Source organism: Sphaeramia orbicularis, chromosome 6 (genome assembly GCF_902148855.1).
Source record: "Sphaeramia orbicularis chromosome 6, fSphaOr1.1, whole genome shotgun sequence".
NCBI lineage: Eukaryota > Metazoa > Chordata > Actinopteri > Kurtiformes > Apogonidae > Sphaeramia > Sphaeramia orbicularis.
Genome location: NC_043962.1, coordinates 20,988,634 through 21,011,454, shown reverse-complemented (window position 1 = coordinate 21,011,454; position 22,821 = coordinate 20,988,634). Strand labels below are relative to the sequence as shown.

At 35.2% G+C, this 22,821-nt stretch overlaps 1 protein-coding gene across 1 annotated transcript in view; it reads left to right on the top strand.

The window, feature by feature from the left end:
- Positions 1-14,518, top strand: part of ldlrad3 (low density lipoprotein receptor class A domain containing 3) — a 220,478-nt gene extending 205,960 nt beyond the window's left edge. Inside the window, exons 5-6 of the mRNA XM_030137501.1 lie at positions 8,882-9,275; positions 14,027-14,518. Coding sequence (XP_029993361.1) covers positions 8,882-9,275; positions 14,027-14,231 — 599 coding nt within the window. The 3' untranslated portion in view covers positions 14,232-14,518. The remainder of the gene's footprint in view (positions 1-8,881; positions 9,276-14,026) is intronic.
- Positions 14,519-22,821: the final 8,303 nt, after the last annotated feature.

The window sequence follows — 22,821 nt, the reverse complement described above, 5'->3', positions numbered from 1 at the left end:
TTTTCATTCTAGTTTAGTTTTGACTTTTTTTTCTCTAATTCAGTTAGTTCTAATTAGTTTTTAGAGCAGGTTTGCTAATTTTTATTAGTTTTCATTTTTTTCGAAATGCTTAGTTTTAGTTTAGTTTTAGTTTTTTCAATATCTTTTCTCTTCTTCTCCGTCGTTTTCAAATAAATCCCATACAGGACTCTGCTGCTTTCTCCCAACTTTAGTCTCCATGTTTCCAGGTAGAGTGGGGACGAAAAGCTGACTCTAAACGACAAGTGATGAGAAGTAACAGACCGTTAAATATCATATGGCGCATGCAGCTAAAATTGCTCAAGGGAAATAAATTGATTTCATATCGATCCGACGTTGACAAAGATGAAAACGAAGGGAATTTTATCCATAATTTTTATCTGTTTTATTTAGTTTTGTAAACACACAATACAGTTTCAGTTAGTAATCGTTTTTTTTTTTTTCTTTTAATTATACTTTTTATTTATTTCAGTTAACGAAAATGTTTTTACAATTCTAGTTTTCGTCATTTCGTTCGTTTTCATTAACGATTATAACCTTGAAACCAACAAACCTAATGATGGCTTTAGACTTTTGCACAGTATAAACAAAACACAAATGTCATATAGTTAGAGTTCCAGTCATTCTACCGTGAAGAATCGTACAAATGTTTACCGGCTGATTAGTGAAACTCTTGCATCGAGGCTAAAAAGAAAAAAAAAAAAAAGATTAAAGCTTTCCAATTTTCTCCCTAAAAATAATTTAAACGCACCACTTAGTCCTCGTTCAGCTCTCAGGGACTTTTAATCCGTGAGGTTTTACAGCAGATTTATTGTGTTGCTGAGAGATCCTCTTGCCTATTTCTGCATGCCGTGATCCCACCTTTCTTTGTAGCGTAACTACGACTGACAGCACAAAATGGGCTAAAACACAGATCGCGGAACTCAATCACACACACAGCAGGGGAAGACACACACAGGACCTCTCTGAACCCACGGAAAATGAAGCAGCTTCAGTCTCTATGTCTTTTTTTTCCCTTTCTTTTCATCTCCTGTGTGATTTGAAACAGCCTTTCAGGACTCTATCGCTAATATACCGAATAGGCTCCTATTGTTAATGTTACAGCATTATGAGTTCCTTTTGTGTGTGATTCTCTCTATTCCCAAACGACTGCCCTCCAAACTGATAGGCAGCCCAGGGGTGGCGGTGGTGGGATCTCTTTATTTGTGCTTCTTTTACTAGGTAATTATGGAAATAATTCCTCTTTGTTTTGGCCTTTCTCTGCTGAGAGTCCAGTTCATAATTAATTGGTAGCGTGAAGGACTGGCCAATTTTAATTCACAAGGGAGGGGTCGAGGGGCCTTGTTTTATTGGCTGGTGCCTAGTTGGGGCATTGGGCAGGAGGAGCATCTGAATTAGATTAGATTTAATTAAGGCATGGGCCCCCTGTCTACACACTGGTACATAAATAGGCTCTATGCCAGGACGGTTCTTGTTGGGAATTCAACAGTATGTGTGTGCACTGCTTAAGATTCCCCCAGGCCTTGAAGGTCAGATAGACAGAGGAAACATGGAGAATGGTGTCCGGAAACAGAGAAAACAAACTTGAAAAGACCCAACCTTGAATCCCTGCTCACTATTTGTCCATATAAATGCCCTCAAAATAACGAGCTGTGATATTGTCTCCAAACTTCAGTGTCTTTTCCTTAACCTGCAAAGACCTAAACAGCCACATTGCAAAAATCAAAATCTTACCATTTGTGTATTTTTTCCTCATCTCTAGTCCAAATATCTCATCACACTTAAAATAAGACATAATTGAATTGAACTGAATTGCCTTTATTGTCATTTGACAGCACAGAGTACATCAAATGAAATTGAGATTGATGATTAGGGACATCGGGCCGTTGCTCCTAGCTGGTGAGCCACCGCAAAACCCTTTTCTTCTAAATTTGCAGTAAAGAACAGAAGATAATGCAAAGCACAAATATAAGACGTCATACAGTTTTCACACATTACACATGGACACATGCTTGTACTTTTTCCATGGATTTGGTAGGATTTGGGGGATAGGGTGAAAAAACAGAGTTTGAGGGCAGATGGTTGGAGTGGGGAGTGGGGGAAAATGTGTGTGTGTCCTTGGAAGATTGCATGCAAAATAAGAGACAGTAATAATAATCACCTGAGGAGTAACTTTTCAGTGAGATATGAGAACTTATTTTTAAGACAATAGATCTTGAAAATCTTATTTCATGAAATCTTACCAAGATAATTTTCACTTGTTCCATTGGCAGCTTTATTTTTGTCTTAATTCAAGATTTTTTTGTTTAATTCAAGCAAAAAAAATCTGCTAATGCAACAAGTGAAAATTATCTTGGTAGGATTTCTTGAAATAAGATTTTAAAGATCTATTGTCTTAAAATAAATTCTTATATCTCAGTGAGAAGTTACTCTTTAGGTGATTTTATCTTATTTTAAGTGTAACGAGATATTTTGACTAGAAATGAGAAAAATACACTGGGTAAGATTTTGATTTTTGCAGTGCACCAACCGACCAAAAGCATCTACTGATCTAAAAGGCTTTATAATCTGATACACTAATCTTATCAATACATGTAAATAATTCAGGTAAAATGCAGTTCCTCAGCTTTTCATGGTCATCAGATATGACCCATTTGGACATTTAGAGTCTCCATAGTGAACATGGAAACACCATCATCTTCTGAAACTTTGATTCACCAATAAAACCCATGGAGTTTGACAAATGGCAGTGGTTATAGGCATTTGTTTGTAGGTTTTGTTCAGTCAATGATATATTTTGCTGAAAAAGTCACATTTTCTTCAGTTTTCTTGTTTTCGATATCCTCCTCAGACCCAGCAATGCATTTTTGTCCTCTGAATGGGACAAAAGTTCCATGCGGTAAATAAAAATAATTTTAAAATTTATGTGAAAAAAATGTTGCCATACACAGTTTCTAATCAAGACAATTGTTTAATGTAAAAAAGCTAAAACTTTCACTTTCCTGGGTCTCAGGAGGATATAATAATCTATAAATTTACTCTGAGTTTTAATGAACATATACATGATTGGTAAATTACATAACAGGAAAATTCTAGATTCCCACTGAAAATGCAAAATCCAGAGGATAATATAATCCTAAACTGTGATAAATTACTTTGAGAAGGTTAGATATGAAGGAAAATTAATATGGAGATTGGCGCATAAGTAGTTCTAGGTCTATGAGGTTCAAGGTTCATTTATTGTCATTCATTCAATGTAGCACATGAAGAATGAAACGTGTACTCAGGTCCCAGTAATAAGATAAGAATAGGACAAATAAAGGAGTAAAAATTAAAAATTATAAAAATACAGAAAAAACTATAAAAACTGAAAAAAAAAAATAAAAAAAAGACATAAAAATACATACATAAGTAAAACACACCTAAAATACATTCATCATTAAGGGTTAACTATGCATCGATAGCTCTGAGTACAAGATCCAGATTCCATTTATTTTATATAGTGTAACTTAATCTTACTGGAGAAAAAAAAAAGTTGGAGTTTGTTTTTATGAGCACTTCAGTGGATGTGCAGGTCAGACTTATAACTTGTACGGTCACTTTGGTTTATGTTCTGCAAGGCTCCGTGTGTTTTGTTCGATTCTCTGAGGCCCCTTCTATCATGTACATGTAGGAGGAATCTCTACTCGGCGCTAAACAGAATATCCCCTAAGAGCCTGTAAGACTATATATTCCTGGAATACTTCAGAAAAGCTCAGAGAGCTCACCTACTTTGCAGTTTTGAATGGTCTAATCCTTACAGATGGAAGTATATTCAGGCTATTGATTCAACCTCAAGACAGCGTGTAATGGCCGTTTTCTGGCAGGCTTTTTAGGTAATATCCTCGGTTGTCCATATGATGGTTACTGGACAGAGGAGCTGAGCAGTTAAAGTATTGAAATTATAGTGAACGAGGCCAAGTGCAGATCGATTTTTTTTTTTTTTTACACCAGCAATAAGTGTCAAAATGCACTATTATAAATGAACCAAAGTGATGTTATACAGATGCTGACGTTTTCCAAATGGAAGGAAACATGTCTATTTTGTACAGACTCAACCATATATTTGTTTTTTGTTTTTTTTTGTAACTTCAATCTTTATTGAGTTTTATGTAGAAGTGTAAAAGTAACAAAAAAGAAAAAGACAAACAAAAGAGACCCCAAAAAACAAAAGAAACAAAAAATAAATAAATAAATAAAAAATAGAAAGAACAAACAAGAGCACAAATAAGTACTACTTATGCTTATCTCAATATTTTCTGTTTTTGATGTAAAAAAAACCAAAAAAAACAAAGAAATGGTCGTGTAACAGGGATGTAAACAATTAATCGACTATCAATTAATTGTCGATAAAAATTTGTTCGATTAGATTACAATAACTGTCGGTTAATCGCCCTTTTCAATGGTGGTATTTGTTGTGTCGATAGTAGGGGGCGCCACTGACTAAACTAGGTTTCATCTCTGAGGTTCAAATATTGGGGGGGGTCACCTGGTCCACCTGTCCCACACCTATACGAAGATGGCCAGCTTGACCAAATATTTTATGTTTCTGATCTAAAAAAATGGATGTGTAGTAGGGGTGTAAACAATTAATCAACTAGTGTGTTAACTACTGTGTGTTATTTGTAATGTCAACAGTAGGGGGCACCACTGCCTAAACTAGGTTTCATTGCTGAGTTTGAATGGGGGGGGGTCACCCTGTCCACCTGTCCCACACCTGTCCGAAGGCTGCTGGCTTGTCCACGCAATGACCAGAACCGGATCGTGACATTGATAAGTTAGAGTGGCTTTAGGGACATGGTGGAGCCAAACACAGACCAGCCTATTTGTGGGAGGGGTACATCCCTTTTGGCAGGAGGAGGCCCAAATACATGCACGTATGCGGGATTGGTATCGGTCCGGTCCCAGACGGAGCGGGCACGTCATCTCCCCGCTCCTTGAGATCCATCCCCTGCTTAAACCTCCTCTGTACTCAAATCTTGCTCCATCGTGTCAGGTGATGCAAAGTCAGAAATGCGCATTTCTTCTAAACTACCCGTCTTCAGATTCATTTATTTAATTTAATTTCTCTGCAGAATTTATTTAGTTCTACTCCATAAATGTCATTGTCTGTACTGTATCTCTACTTTTACTATAAATCAATCATTAAGGATAGGGATGTAACGATTACCGGTATAACGATAAACTGCGATAAAATTCCTGACGGTTAGTATTACCGTCTAACTTTACATTACATTGTAAATATTATATACAACACAATATTAACAATAATTTGAACTCTAATCCACACAATACCACATCTATCTATCTATCTATCTATCTATCTATCTATCTGTCTGTCTGTCTGTCTGTCTGTCTGTCTGTCTGTCTGTCTGTCGGTCTATGAAAAAGAAACTAAAACAACTCAAACTTGATCTGGAAAATAGTCAAACAGTGTCCATAAGGTGCCATCTTTAATGCACATTTGTGTGTTTGATGTTTACATGTGAATATTTGAATGTTTCTGCCAACAAAAAGTACATTGTGCTGTTATTTATTTACTTTTTTTTTTTCAAAATACAACATGGCTAAATTATTTCAGTGTGTGTATTAGTACTTTTTGAACATTCTGAGCACAGTTTCTACAATACCGCGATAATAATGATAACCGTGATAATTTTGGTCACAATAACCGTGATATGAAATTTTCATATCGTTACCATCCCTAATTAAGGAATATGACACGCTTTTTTCATGAAGTATATAAAGAATATTTAGCTTTTATTCTTATCGACGCCATTGAAAGAGAAATTCAGGTTCACAGGAAAATTACCACTTATCAACTAATCGTTAATGGATCAACAAGATCAACCAACTATTGATTAATGGATTATTTGATAATTTGCATCCCTAGTGTGTGTTAGGTATTAATGGTTCCTCAATGGTGATGAAGTAGTGTTTGGTCACATGTTTAGCAGCAACACAGAAACCCCAAACAGAACATTTAAAGTATCCCGGTGAGTGTTTTTGGACTTTTTTTTATGAGGCACACAGAGGATTGATGTTTACAGCCCCCCTGAAGCATTAGCGTAATTTGAACAGAAACAGCAACTGTAAAGCACTTTTATGTAGCTCATTCCTCATTAGCACAGCCTCTCTGCAACTTTTTTTAATAAATAGGACCTTCCATGTTTCCTCTCTCCTCTCTTCTTCTTTCTCTCATCGCCTAAGACAACAGTACAGTGTGGTGGTAAGAGGCTGAAACACCATTTACATGAGGCGCACCCCGAGTGCCTGATTGAAATTCTCGCACTGTAATATCAGTCAGCGGAAATGTTTAAGTGCTATTCCCTCACCCCATCTGGAATAATAAGACTCAGCGCTCCCTGGCATTACAGTAGTCCCTTTGCTCATTTCAGACAGTGGATTGGTTTCTCTTGATTTCTTTTTTTATTGCTGGTTACTGCTCTCAACATGAGCATTAGGTTCCCAAGACTCCAATGTAGTTTGCAGAAAAACTTCACAGTGACAAACATGGTAATCTGTGACAGCCCCTGGTCTTACTCCGCCTTCTCTCATCTTCAACACTGAGCAACTCAAGTCTCCTTTTATCTAAATCTGCTCTAAGCTGTTTTGCCCATGCAAGGAATTGTGTAGCTGTTCTGTCTCTATTTTTTTGTCCCGTAATAAAAAAGGCCAAGTCCCTACTTTTGAACAACAGCCTCTGTACGGACTCTACGTGATCATCCTTTTGCTCCTCGTCGAGTTCTTGAGTATCGAGTGTTTTTTTAACTCGCCATGAGCTATTGTTTCTCGTCACTGTCGTCTTCGTTAGCGATTTCTCTGGCTAAACTACTGGTCGGATTAATTTAAAATTCTATATGTAGCTTCCTTGAGACAATGTCTACAAAGTACGTTCACAGTTTTGAGATATTTTGATTTTTGATAATTTTTTCAAATATTAAACATTTGCCTTTACCCGTAATGGGCCATATTTTGATAGTTTATAACAGGGATGTCAAACGCATTTTAGTTCAGGGATCACATACAGCCCAATATGATGTTAAGTGGACCGGACAAGTATAATAATAACAATGAAAAAAGTAAAATTCCATTATTCTAATTCATCTATTATCTACAAAGTTACCTTAAAGGGGTCATATTTTGCTAAACCCACTTTTATTAGTCTTTGGTTCATTTATTTATGTATTTGGACCCTAATAGTTCGTAAAGTTTGAATTTGAACCCTCCAGGTGCAAAGCTATCTGTATTCATTTTGGCAAAAATCAAGTGGATTTTTACAACCCGTTTCAATTTGTAATTTGTTATGTTTTATAACTAGTTATATCAAGACATTTGCATATGTAAGGTCAAGGCTTCCAACGAACATTTCTCCAAGTACGACATAAATGTTTATCAGCAGCAGCGTTTGAAGTAAAAACTGAAAATATGTCCAATCTTCAAGCCGATTACCTAAAATGTTCAGCTGATGGTTGTATTAACAAACTCAAGTGGCTGAAATGGACAGAGCGGCATGTCAATAACCTGGAAGGGGTGGGGTGTGAAGTGGCTCATTTGCATTTAAAGGGCCAGCGCACAAAACAACCTTTCTGGTGTCATTAGTCAGAAATAGGGTTGTAGGTGGACCTGTGGAGTTGAATTAATGAAGAATTCAGACCCAAGCATAGCATTTACAGTTTATGTAGACCACAGGGACATGTTTTAAACTGCGAAATTCTATTTTAAAAAAGCAAAATATGACTCCTTTAAGACATTGTAGGTTGGTCAAATTTGTTGAAGTTATTCACATTTTTTGTGAAAGGGTTTATATAAGTTTATATATAGTTTATAAATGTAAACATTTTCATGTGATTTTACTTTTTTTCACTAAAGCAAAGAAAATTTGGAGGTTGTCTTTATTTATTGGTTATTATGAGTATTTTACTGGTCTGGCCCAGTTGAGATCACATTGGTCTGTATGCAGAACCTGAACTAAAATCATTTTAACATCCTTGATTGTTAATATCTAAGGGTAATTTTTGCATTTCACAAATTCATCCCACAGATCAGATTTGACCCTTTGGCTGGTTTTAGCCTATGGGTTGTACGTTTGACACTGTGTTTTATAACAAGGAAATGCTTCAAGATTTCAGTAGTTACTATTGATCACTGATAGGAAGTCATATATGGACTTTCATTTAATTCGCTGACTTCTCCTCCAGTGAAAGCACCACTCACTTCTTTTGGTAGATTGATGTACTCCATCAAAACCACAGGACTCTAACGTAGAACAGAACCTGACATCCTCACAAATTTAAGCTGTTATTGATTCTTGATAGCACATGCCGGTTTTGGCGATTAGAATTTGTTCTCATCTCAGCAGCTTGTATTGAACTACACAGATTTTAATAGAAGTGTGAGACTTTTATTTGATTTATCTTCTGGTTGTGTTTTAGATGCTATTCATCCTGTTATTGTGTATTTGTTTTTTCATCAGTTTTAGTATATCTTGTATTTTTTCTTATTTTACTAGTTTTATCATATCTTCCATTTGTATTGGCAGATTTGTTCAGCACTTTGGACATGTTTTAAATGTGCTATATAAATAACCTTGACATTGACCTTGAGATTACATTTAAAAATGAACCCAAAAACAATGTATAGCTGTGTATTTGTGCATCTCTACCTCTTGTCTTTCATCTCTCCCTGCCTTTTCCTCCTGTTTCCTTAATTCCTCTTTCCTCATTCCCTCTCCTACTTCCTCTCTCCTTCTCATAAAACTCCCTAAACCTCTGCTTCATCCATCCTCACCTTGGTCTTCATCCCTCCTCTCTTCCTCCCACAGAAGCCCCGGGGCAGGACTTCGTAACACTGGACTATCGTCTGCGGTACTACCCCAGCATCACGTACGCTGTCATCGGTAGCGCTGTTATCTTCGTCCTGGTCGTGGCATTGCTAGCGTTGGTGCTCCACCACCAAAGGAAGCGGAGTGTCCTGTTACCCAGAGGCGTTAGAGGGGGCTCGCATCACCACCATCAGCCCCTTCTGCTTTCACGTCTGGTGATTTTGGACCGAGGCGTCCACGCTGCAGGTCCAGGTCTGTCCCCGAGCTCCCCTACAACAGCGGCCCAATACAGCTCAAGTCCTCAGGCACTGCAGCTGCTGTCTGGAACGCTATATCCATCTGGGCTGTCTATGGACTCACCTCCATCATACTCACAAGCTGTTCTGGATGTCAGGTAAAATATAGAATAATTCTAACAGCTTTAGAGGTAATTTAACCCATAAAGACCCAAACAGCCACTGGTGACCAAAACCCTCTACTGATCTAAACTGTTTAATACCTATTGATCCACTAATCCTATCAATACATGTAAATAATTAGTGTAAAATGCAGTTTGTCATCTTTTCATGGTCATCAGATATGACCCATTTGGATGTTCAGAGGCTCCGTAGTTACCATGGAAACACTGTCATCTTTTTTACAACATTGATTCACCAATAAAACCCATGGAGTTGGATCAATGACAGTGAATGGAGATGCTTATTTTATGTTCAATTCATGATATATTTTATTAAAAAAGTCACTTTTTCTTCAGTTTTCTGTTTCTGATATAATAAAACACAACACAGACATTGAGCTTACAGTTGCGGAAAAAATTATTAGACCATCAAAAGTCATCAGAAACAATGGTCATACAATCAAGTACTAACTCCTGTGTGTATCATGTGACTAAAACAGACAGAAAAGAAAACATGGAATGCCTAAAAGCACTGTTTTTGTCAGTACAATGCCATAGATATTGATGTAAGAACTGAAGTGATTTTGGTTATTATCAAGAAAACATGGAAAATGTCTAGATATCAGCTCTGAAATTAAACTCTTGTGAGCTATTTTTGTTGTTATCATTATATTTGTCCAAACAAATGTACCTTTAGTTGTACCAGGCATGAAAATGAACAAGAAATTAAAGAAAACAAGGGTGGTCTAATAATTTTTTCCACAACTGTATATGAACATCTACATGATCAGAAAATTAAATATAGAAAAATACATGATTTATACTGAAAAAACACAAAATACAGAGGATAATATAATAATAAATGGTGATAAATCAATTAAGAATGATTAAATAGACAGAAAAATGTATTTGGGAATGGCTACAGAAGAAGCAGTGGGTCTTTATGGGTTAAGTAATGTGGAACCAAAAGCCTGAAAACAAAGCAGAAGCTCCTCCTTAATTATAATAAAACTTTTTTAAAAATTGCAATCTCATTAACATAGCCAACTTTATATTCAAACACACAAGATTAGATCTAAAATACCCAATAGCTACAGTCTGAACCAGATATATTGCAGATTGCAGTGAAATTATCCCAGAATTTGCAAAAGTAAATGTTTCCATCCTCTACTTTCATGCAAACATTAAGAATCACTTCATCATCCTCAGTATCATCATCATTTAACACTTTGCCAGTAGCATTAAAAGAGGCGTTTTACTGGCTTAAAGCTACAGTGCTTGGTAGTTTTTTAACCCTTTCATGCATACTGGTCACTCCAGTGGACAGTTATTCTCCAGCTGTTCTATTATATATTCATGGGTTTTGTTATTTTAGTTTCTTATCAGACAACACAGAGGACACTTATGCACCATCCCATACACTGACATTCATACCATTACTGTAACTTTGCTGTTCTTGATAAACCTGATCTAGAGTAACATGTTTAAGTGTACATCAAGTGCTTGTTATTTGTCCGTAATTAACAGTTTTTGTGAAAACTTGTAGTTTTTTTGCATATTATCTCCATGAAGTGAGTAATGACTGGTATTAGTGTTAAAATGTAAGAAAATAAGCAGCATTAAAAATACATGTCTGGTAAAGGTTAATTTCATACTGTCTTCCATGTATAATTATTGTAGGTAATTCATTTATCAGACAAACTAGTAAAGCAAGTAAACAAACAACTACCCCGTCTGAGAAATGAATTACCTACAATAAGTATTAAAAATGTTTTTATTTCATAGTTTTCACACAATGTATCAGTAAATACATGTTTCTTTGCTCCAAAAATTAAACACATGGTATCCAGCTGAGTGGACATTTTTGCAGCTCCATGAAAAATAGGTTCATAAGAAAATTTTCTTTAGGCATGTTTTTTTCATGCCTCAAGAGGAATAAAAACATGCAGGAAAAAAAAATATTGATTAAGGGTCTCATAATTCATGCATAAAAGGGTTAAAGGTCACTGAGCAAAAATGTAATAATTACCCTTGAGCAAATTCTAATTCTAGTGGTCTGAGAGGACACAGGACTTCTGCATCTACTAAATCTACAACATTATACGCAGTTTTTGTGTAATTATTGGCATTTTTAGGTACATAGGGGGGATTAAAGACATGATTGACAGCTCTAATAACCGAACACTGATCAAATTATTTAAGAATCTGATAGGTAAGGTTTTACTTCTGTGCATCAGGTTTATTTTAGTGTTTTGTTTTTGAGTGAGAGCTGCAGAGGGAAGGTGTGTGTTTTCCAGTCCTGGCAGTTTCTCCTCCTGTTTCAGCTGATGCAGCTTTAAGTCATGCCCCCCCCCCCCCCCCCCCCCCCCCCCCCAAACCACTTGTGTCTATGTGATGCTTCTCCCTCATATAGTGTTATTTCACACTCTTCCAGCTGCTTCTCGCAATTTCCCACGGTTTATCAAAGCCTTTGTCTCACATTTTTTCTGCAACTCTTGCATAGCTGTTTCTCATTTAATTATGGTGTGTCTCTGATAATAATTAATTCAGGAGACATTGCATTAATTCCTGAATTCCTTTATCGGACCACACATGTGTGCCTCATCATTTACCCGATTTATCTGTTTTCTTTCCTTATAGTTGCGTTTTTCTTTGTTTCTCTCAAGCGTACAAACTCTTCCTAATTTTTAGCTTTTTTTTCTCATGCATGAATTGAGAATGTGGGTTGAAACAGACAGATAGAAAAGTGCTTATTGATGCAAACAGCGACTCTTTTGATTTATTTGTTAAACATACTTCAAAAGGTGTGGCTGCATCAGACAAACAAATGCAAATGATTTTTTTGTGTGTATGTGTGTATTGTCTAGAGAAAAATAACAAAACTAAATTCTTGACAGTCTACATGTCATGTCTAGGGATGTAACGATATGAAAATTTCGTATTACAGTTATTGTAACCAAAATTATCACGGTTATCGTTATTATTGCAGTATTATAGAAGTTGTGCTCAACATGTTCAAAAGTACTTAAATACACGTACTGAAATAATTTAACCAAGTTGTATTTAAAAAAAATAAAATAACTGGCACAATCTACTTTCTGTTGGCAGAAACATTTTAATATTAACCCTTAGTGGTCTGAGTCTTTTTTGGCCGTTTTTCAGTCCTTTTGATTTCTCCTTTATATACTATATAAAGAAATGTTTACTATACCCATGTTTGGTGTCTTTTTTTCTATCTTATCTGCCTATTATTTTTTTCACTTTAACCTACTATATCAACATTAACCCTCCGGTATCCCGTCCAGCAAGGCCCTTACTAAGCACCAAGTGTGACTTTTTGGCGCACTTGTGGAATAATGTAAAAAAAAATTTCATACAATTTGTTTTTAATTCTTTTACACTTTTTTCTATTTCATCAACTTGAGCCGTAAATAAAAATACCAAATACTCAATAATTGTCACATTTTTTAACCTTTTAAATGCCGTGTTTGTAATGTAAACAAACCATTTTTTTGGGACACAAAAAACACAAAAAATGATTTTTTTTTCAATACACTATAAAAAGTGGATCACATATTATTTGATTTTTGCAGCCTGGCATATGTCAATGATTAACAGCAACATCGGTTAATTTGCATTATAATTTTTGGCACTAGGTCAAATGTTCAAAAATTCTAGCGTCTGTCACCAAGTGTGCGTAAAATGCACACCTATAAATCAAACTATTTATTATTATATATTGATTTATTTTTCTGCTCTAATTTGATTTTATTTTTTTAAATCAAGGTCAGCCCTAATCATACAGATCAAATGGAAGAAATAGTGCGTTTTAGGCACACTTAGCAGACAGATGCTAGTCTGGTAATTTTCTTTTGTTTACAATGTGCAAATTTTAGTTGTTGGCCAGAATTTTAAAGATCATGCAAAAATGAACAACTTTTGAATTCTAACCTTATTTAAATTGTGAAAAATAATTTGAAGTTTTTTAACATTAAGTGCAAAGTGTGCCTAGAAGGTGCACCCGGACACCGGAGAGTTAAAGGACAGAAAACACAAAAAAAATCTAAAACCCGATTTGAAAAATGTATATAATTTGTTGCATAAATAACACAAAAATGCTTAACGAACCTTTTCAAAGATTTTAAAAGTGAATATTGGTTCCAAATATTAGGTATATAAAATCAAAATTGTAATACATTAAAACTAGACTCAAATATTTGACATAAAACCATACCTTTACATAGGGTTTTTTCCCCTAACAGTGTAGTAATCAAACACGGTTATCATGATAATTAGAATTTAAAACCATCCGCAACCGTCTGCAGTTTTACCCCGGTTTATCATTACAGCGGTAATCGTTACATCCCTAGTCATGTCCTGGATGTGCTGAATCATTAAGTTTTGACCTCGATGGAACTGAGCATGTACAGAAGGGAGCATGTGGGTTTGGAGAATGGAACAATACCTGGTAGAGTTCAATGACTTAAGAGTGATTCTTAATGTAATATCTCACAAATGCTTGGAGTGTCCAAATAATTTGTTCCACCACTGTTTTCTGTGTCTAAAAGCTGAACAGTATTTTCTCATATAGGAGCAAAGCTTGTTTTGTTTTTTTGGGTTTTTTTTGGTTTTTTGTTGTTTTTTCTCTTGCTGTTGATCCCAGTTGAAAGCTAACTTTTCTGCTTGTGAAATCGCTCTCGGCCCTGACATCACATTCTCAGTCTGTTTCTCCTGCTCTCCCCCTCCAGTCGGCCTCCCTGGTTTGATCTCCCACCTCCACCTTACCTACCGAACGGGGAGGTTCCATCAGACGGTGAGCTGCCTCAGTACGAGGCTCCGCAGGACCCTTTGAGCCCCCCTACAGCGCATCCCTCTGAACGCTCCACACCCAGAACTGTGGCCTCAGGTGCACAGCCTAGTCTGAGCTCCAGAGAAGAGTCCAACCAGCTGTAGATATTCTCTAGTGGACTGTTAATAGTATGAGAATGCTGGATTGAAAGACCTGCAAGACTGCACGGAGTCAGGACAGTTCACGGCATCGAATTGCTGACAAGAATCAATAGAGACTGAACCGTGTTTTGAACTTCTCGTGTAGCTTTGGACTTTTTTTTTTTTTTTTTTTTTGAAGCACTGGACTGAGCGGAGCTCTTTCTGCTAGGCTGATCCTGTATGCTGGCTCCCCCTTCTGGATTCAAGGCTACATTACACTTTAATCAGTCATAATCATTTATCATCTTTTCATTCAGGGGTCTCAAACATGCGGCCCGCCAAAGGTTCCAATCCGGCCTGTTGGATAAATTTGCTAAGTGCAAAAATTCCACAATCAAGGCTCTCAGACTCATTTTAGTTCAGGTTCCACATACAGACCAATATGATCTACAGTCAAATAATAACAGCAGAATAACCTACAAAAAATAAAGATTCAATATTTTCTTCTCGCTTTGATGTGAAAAAAAAATTACATAATGCCTATAAATAATGACAACTTCAAATGTTTGTCTTTGTTTTAATACATAACAGTACAATAACATTAAATTATGAAAATATTTACATTTCCAAACTATCCTCTAACAATAAAATGTGAATAAGCTGAATTAATCTGAAAAACCTGAAATGTCTAAAGAAAATTAAGCACAATTTTAATAATTTTCTGCCTGTTACTAAGTGTTTAGTGTCTTTGTAGATCTGATCCATAATGCACATGTAGAAATGATAAGTTGAGGCATAATATTGTTAAAAATTGCACTTATTTGTCCTAAGAAATGTACGTTTTTTCAGGTTATTCACATCTTTTTTGTTTGGATAGTTAATAAAAGTAAGTATTTTCATAATTTAATGGGAGGTTTTTGCACTAAAACAAAAACAAAAATTTGGAGTTGTCATTATTTCTAGGTTATTATGTTATTGTTTTATAGGTCCGGCCCACTGGAGATCAAATCGGGCTGAATGTGGAACCTGAAAGAAAATGAGTTTGAGAACCTTGTTTTCATTGCAGAAAAATAATAATCCCTTTAAACAAATAATAAACGGTCTTGAAACCGAACCGTGACCAGAAGCATTAAGGGTATTAAATGAAACTGATGTTGCATATAATGGAACCAAACTTAAAAGTAGCGCCTAGTGCAGGTACTGTTTATTACAGTATAAATACGATACAGTGGTATTATTCTCATTTGGACAACACACAGCACTAGGAGAACTGAGTCAAAGTCATGCAGCATTTTTTTTTTTTTGGTACTTTTTGTCATTTACATTTCACATTTACCACGTTCCATAGAGGGCTTTATAGAAAATTTGTATTATGTATAAAACTGTTAAAAAAAAATCTCAACAGATGAAAATAATTGTTATACTTAGTGACTTACTGTATTTAGAAGACTGTAGAAATGACTAGATGTTTATGAAGGTAGATTTGTTTCTTTATTATTCATTTAAAAGAAAATTTGCCATAACCAAAAAAAAAAAAAAGGATTCAAATGAGTTTATTTATCATTTCATCACAGAGAAAGAACGAAACTAGTTACTAAGGACCCGTATTAGCCATAGCAATGTAGAATAAATAACTAATAAATAAGTGAATATATTAAAATTGACTAAAATCAAAGGCTAATTTAAAAAATAAAGTAAAATATACGTCTAAAATGTAGCTTTAAAATACCTACATAAAATAATGGCACATAAAAAATACACATTGCAAAAATATTTTCAATAGAAAAAAACTTCACTTGAATAAAAAAATAAAACCTTTTCAATCAAAGACAAAAAAATGCAAAAGACAATTTTGACACCCAAAAAAATTGCATTTGAATGCTTTTTTTCTTTGATGGAAAAGGGTTTTTTTTTTAATTGAAGTGAAGGTTTTTTGTTTTTTTTTTAATTGAATTTTTTTTTTTTTTTTGGGGGGGGGGGGATAAGGCATCTTTTCTTTTGATTGAATAATAAAGAAACAAATCTGCCTTCATAGTTGTTGCCTTATTCATACAGAAATTGACACAATTTTAGGGTTGATTTTCAGCGAGAAGTGTCTTGTAACGGGTACATACGTAGTCATGCGATACCAGAGCAGCTCATTCACAGGTACACGACTCGAAACCTGTTTCTTTGTTCAGTTCCGAGAAAATAACTGATTATATGGCTAGTAAATGTTCAAATGTTATAATGTCTTTTGTGGTACTCGTAGCTAAACCCATATATGCTAAGATGTTTTAGAGAAATGTAAGGTATTTCTAAAAGATCAGGGGAGGGTTTTGTGCTTTGCGTTACAATATTGTATTTCTTGATCGTCATTTAGTTCAATTCCAGCTTAAAATGTGAAGAGGACCATTGAGATTTCATGAAATGATGCTAAACAATATATCTTTACACAGAGAGTCTCATAAATCATTCCTCTATGCATAAAATCCACATGTGTTGGCGAAGATAAACTTATATTATTGCATTTCTGTACAAAGACCAATGTTTTTTTTTCTGTGTAAAGACAAAAAAAAGCTTTTGTCTGTGTTAATTTGACCCATTGTGCCTTGGTTTCAATTGGGTTCCAGGCCCTAATAGCCTTTTTTTTTTTTTAAAAAGCCTCTAAGCCTGATCTAGATCTAATCAGAAGGCACATAAATTTAAGAGTATCTCGTCTAAAATCAGATTGGTCCAGTTCTGCTTGAGATTTGGAGTGTTTCTATAACCCTCATTGTTTGTCATTCAGGACGTTCAGCCTCAGTAGTATTAGACAATGACTGATGAAATCCATATCTGAAGGATCTCTGTTTATAAATGTACTTTTTTTTTTTTGCTGATGTTTAGTTCATTTCATAGCTTTGTTCAACACTGTACATAGAAGATAGGGAAAGTAAAGAAATTTATTTAAAGGTAGCTAACTACAAAGTGTTTAGAATGAAAGAAGACGTGAATGTGTAACAGTGTAAATGTGGTGTTTTCATCGTATTTTCCTTTTCTACTAGAGCCCGCTGTGATAAGGCAGGCACGAGACAATACAATCAAACCAAAGATAATCATTATTAATCTTTTGTTGTCTTTTTTTTTTTCCAAGGATTACCCTCCAAAGGAATCATCATGTATCACAACTATTTGTACCATCACGATATAATAATGTAAAAATGTCAAAACAGAATACGTGTTATTCGCTGTACAACTGGAGAACATTTCTCAGGATAAGAAGTGTCTGTTCTCTTGTCTTGGTTGTCTTTTTAGCAGTGTTTCAGATCAAATTCTGTGGTTTCTCATTTGTCATGAGGTTATATAATCTCCCAGTATTTCTCGGATGTTGCCGTCATGATGGTTTTTATCCTCTTATATATTGTACGTTGAAAGTAATATAAAATTCAGACTCAGTTCTCGTGTGTATGAGTCTTCATGGAGGTCACATATTACACTTTTTCAGCAACTTAATCTATTTCCATGATATTTTTATTGCAGTGAGTCTGACATTGAACCGCTAGCCTGTGCCCGGGGCCAGAAAAACCCTAGATGACAAATCACCAAATACTGCAGATTAAGTGGCACCAGTGTCTGTGCTGTGGGTGTGTGTGTGTGTGGGGGGGTAGAAACCTTTCACGCAATTGTCTCTTTCAGAAGTCCTCATTCTGGTGTGAAGTACAAGTTGAGAGATAATTAGTGAAATTAAAGTAATCACAATTTAGCTGGAAACCCCTTGAGTACCCTCAAGTATCTAAATTTCCCTTCCAAGCACTTACACTACAGGCTGCAGTTCTGTGTTTTTACCAATAGATGTCACTGTGTCACCTTAATGGACAAAGTTCTCAGCAAGACTTCATGCAAAATTAAAGCTCTTCAATTTTCTTCTACCACACTCTTGTCTTCTGTTTTGTTTTTGTTTTTTTTTGTTTGAACATGTCAATCTTTTTTTTTTTTTTTTTCAGAAGTTACTTACAAAAACATCTATTATTACAATTTTTCCACACTTTGAGAAATAAACAGAGTAAACAAACCAAAAGTACAACAAGGAAAGTAAACAACACAATTTAACAACCCTTATCCACACTGCCACCCCCCATCCCAGGACTTATGACATATCACACCAAGGGAGGCCGCATACTTTGTAATTATATTCAGGTTGAGTTATCATTATATTGTTGCAGGTGATGCCAAATCTGAATAAACTGGTGTAGTTGATTTAACAATGAGAACCGGATTCTCTCCAGGTGAGAGAGTTTAACCACGTCTTCCAGTCATAATTTAACTGAAGGAACTTCTGATTTTTTTCCAGAACAACAAAACAAGCTTTTTTGCAACGATAAGTGCATAAGATAGCAGTTGACGGTGGTGTTTGTTAAGCTGTGAAAATTGATTAGAGCAGGGGTGTCAAACTTATTTTGGTTCAGTTCCATATTTAGCCCAATTTGATCTCAAGCGAGCCAGACCAGTAAATAATGACTTAATAACCTATAAATAATGACAAATCCAAGTTTTTCTTTTTGTTTTAGTACAAAAAACACCAATTAAATTATGAAAATATTTGCATTTTACAAAAAAGATGTGAATAACCTGAAAAAACAGAAATGTCTTTTGAAAAATTTGTGCAATTTTAACAATATTATGCCTCGACTTATTATTTATACATGTACATTACACACAATGTTGCATAGATATTTGGTAACAGGCAGAATATTGTTAAAATTTTGGAGTTTGGAACTAAAATTTGAACAATTTCTACAATATTACATTTCTTTCTTCTTCTTCTTCTTCTTCTTCTTTTCTTCTTCTTCTTCTTCTTCTTCTTCTTCTTCTTCTTCTTCTTCTTCTCTTCTTCTTCTTCTTCTTCTTCTTCTTCTTCTATCTTCTTCTTCTTCGTCTTCTTCTTCTTCTTCTTCTTCTTCTTCTTCTTCTTCTTCTTCTTCTTCTTCTTCTTCTTCTTTCTTCTTCTCTTCTTCTTCTTCTTCTTCTTCTTCTTCTTCTCTTTTCTTCTTCTTCTTCTTCTTCTTCTTCTTCCTACAGATCACAGTGGATCCATAAATGCACAAAACATCTAGTAACAGGCAGACTGTTGTTCAAATTGTTCATTTTTGTTTTTATTTATATATTTATCTGCATTTTATTGTGAAAGAATAGTTTTGTAAATGTAAATATTTTCACAGTGTATTGTTATTTTTCACTTAAATTTTTTCCACATAATTTTCCCAAAGAAAATTTGTAGTTGTCATTATTTATGGATTATTGTGTTGTTATTTTTAAGGGGGATCACACTGGTCTGTTTGTAAGTAAGTAAATTTTATTTATAGAGCACTTTTCACAGACAGAGTCACAAAGTGCTTTATCAATTCAAATCAGAATCAAATGTGTGTATGTGTATGTATGTGGAACCTGAACCAAAATGATTTTGACAACCTCAGGTTCATTTTTGCACTTTCATCCTGTGGGCCAGAATGGAACCTTTGGTGGGCCAAATTTGGCCCCTGGGCTGCATGTTTGACACCTGTGGATTAGAGGCTTCAAGTACAACCAAAAGCAGATCAGGTTTCAACTCTATATGAAGCATATCTGTTAAAGTTTTGAATTTTTTTTTATTTATTTATTTTTTTTACAGCATTCAGTCAACCAATCAATCATGCTTGTATTTTCATAAATCTTGGATGCATGGCTGCCATTTACATCCTTATAACATCAACTTTCCTGAATACATAAATTAATTTGATTTCATCTCTCGCCCCTTATGTTGATTCGAACATCCTCCCCCAAAAAACTAGGCAACGGGGCTGCTTCTCCCACCTCAATATCCGCATGACATTATGATATATCAGATAACGGTGGATATCATCTTCGTCAGCAGACGCCCATCCTCTTTTTCTGACTTTCCCATCATTCTACCTGCCCCCAACTTCCTATGGCCCATTATCCCCGTCTGCTCATCTTTTATCTCCCCATCCTCATACATCTGTCATTTTCATTCCCGCTCGCCCCTCCTCTATGAACGTCAGGAGCCTTTCTCTGGCTGCCCCATGCTCCTTTACCTCATCTTAAACTCTGAAGCTGGAGGCCCATGTTTGCTTAGCCCAAGCCCTCAACTATACAGACTTTAATTAAAAGCCTGCACGCTTCTCGGTGTCCATCTCACCTCGTATCTCCCAGCTTTGCACAGCAGCTGGTGAACTGGCAGGATTTTTTACATATAACCTTCAAGAAGTGTGTCTCTGGACCCTGTTAGTGTTAAATCAATGACCTATCACTGGGATATGATATTGGGGAATAGTAAAGATGATGCAAAAAATGAGAAATAGGAGTAATGGTGGCATTTTTTCAGAGCCAGGGTAGTGATGGTTATGTTCATGCAGATGAGGATTATTGTTAACAGACACTATGGCAATATCCAAAGCAACTGTGATGACGGAATACTTTTGGCTCTCTTGGGGGTCTTTCATTTTTCATTAGCTGCAGCCGTTAGCTATTGGATACGGCACAAGTCTGATAAATCTGGCTAATATCCCAGTTGCAATAAAGGCTGTAATTCTATTCAACTTGTTCTGAATATTGCTCTTGAGGTTACTGTATATTTAATTTGCTTATGTAGTTTTAATAATATTTATCTTTTGGAAAACAGTGAAGAAATAAACCTCGAGTAGGGAAAAAATTATTAGACCACCCTTGTTTTCGTCAATTTCTTGTTCATTTTAATGCCTGGTACAACTAAAGGTACATTTGTTTGGACAAATATAATGATATCAACAAAAAATAGCTCATAAGAGTTTAATTTCAGAGCTGATATCTAGACATTTCCATGTTTTCTTGATAATAACCAAAATCACTTCAGTTCTTACATCAATAGCTATGGCATTGTACTGACAAAAACAATGCTTTTAGGCATTCCATGTTTTCTTTTCTGTCTGTTTTAGTCACATGATCCACACAGGAGTTAGTACTTGATTGTATAACCATTGTTTCTGATGACTTTTGATGGACTAATATTTTTTTCCACAACTGTATGCTCAGTGTCTGTGTTGTGCTTTATTATATCAGAAACACAGGAAACTGACGAAAAAGTGACTTTTTCAACAGAATATATCATGAATTGAACGTAAAAGAAGCGTCTCCATTTACTGTCATTGATCCAACTCCATGGGTTTTACTGGTGAATCAATGTTGTAAAAGATGACATTGTTTCCATGGTAACTACAGAGCCTCTGAACATCCAAATATCCCAGTTGCAATAAAGGCTGTAATTCTATTCAACTTGTTCTGAATATTGCTCTTGAGGTTACTGTATATTTAATTTGCTTATGTAGTTTTAATAATATTTACCTTTTGGAAAACAGTTAAGAAATAAGCCTCGAGTAGGGAAAAAATTATTAGACCATCCTTGTTTTCATCAATTTCTTGTTCATTTTATTTCATTTTATTTTATTGTTCATTTTGCCTGGTACAACAAAAGGTACATTTGTTTGGACAAATATAATGATAACAACAAAAAATAGCTCATAAGAGTTTAATTTAAGAGCTGATATGTAGACATTTTTCTTTTTTTTTTTGTTTGATTTTTTTATTGCAATTTAAAATATGTTAAACAAGGCCAATGAAAGACAAAACAGAACACATACCTCCCCCATACACACACACACATTCATACTTAGTCAAACGTGCACAGTATTGTGAACATTATTATCACTATAATCAAAACCACCATCAACAGTACTAATAATAACAGTAACAATACATATACACAGCGCAATACAATTACAGAGCTTTTCCTGAGACGTCCAGATATGTATGCAATGGGCTCCAAACTGGTTCACATTTCTCTGGTGGGTCATCATATTGTCTTTTCCAGTAATGCAGTGGTTCCTAACCTTTTTTGGCTTATGACTCCATTTTAACATCACAAATTTCTGGTGACCCCAAACATTCAAAATTGAGGCTTTTTTTTTTTTTTTTTATTTGCTAAAATTTTGTTTTTGATCATGTAATAGTTTTCTGTACTATGTTGCAAATTAATGTATATTTTAGACAACATTTAGTCTTTATAATGTATATTATTATGAACGGAGGCAGAAAAGCCAGGTGTAGATTACTGCACAAAGTGAGAATTTTATTTTCCTTGGTCAGGATATGTACAGTCAGTCCAGCTTGGATTTACAAGGCTGACAATTAATACTGAACAAACAAGAACTCAAACTATGAATTATGAAAGAGCTGCAGCATCTGAAACTGACCACAATGAACATTTGACAGATAAACAGTACCACAGTGCTTCAGTTACAGCTTCACAGTTTGTCATGTCTTTTATGTATTGTGATTGTCTCTCTCAACTCACCATATATTTTTTTATTAATAAGCTGGGTTTTTTTAAATCAATTACTAGAAATTTCAGGCGACCCCACATGGGGTCCCGACCCCAAGGTTGAAAAACACTGCAGTAATGACACGGAGCTTCTCTAAATGTATGGCTGTGATTAGTTCTCCAAGCCAGTTTCAAAGGATGGTCCAGTAGATGACTCCCAGTCTTTCAAAATCAGTCTTTTTCCTATGATAGTACCCATAAACATTGCTTTTTGAATGTGGGAAGGGAAATCTAAATAAA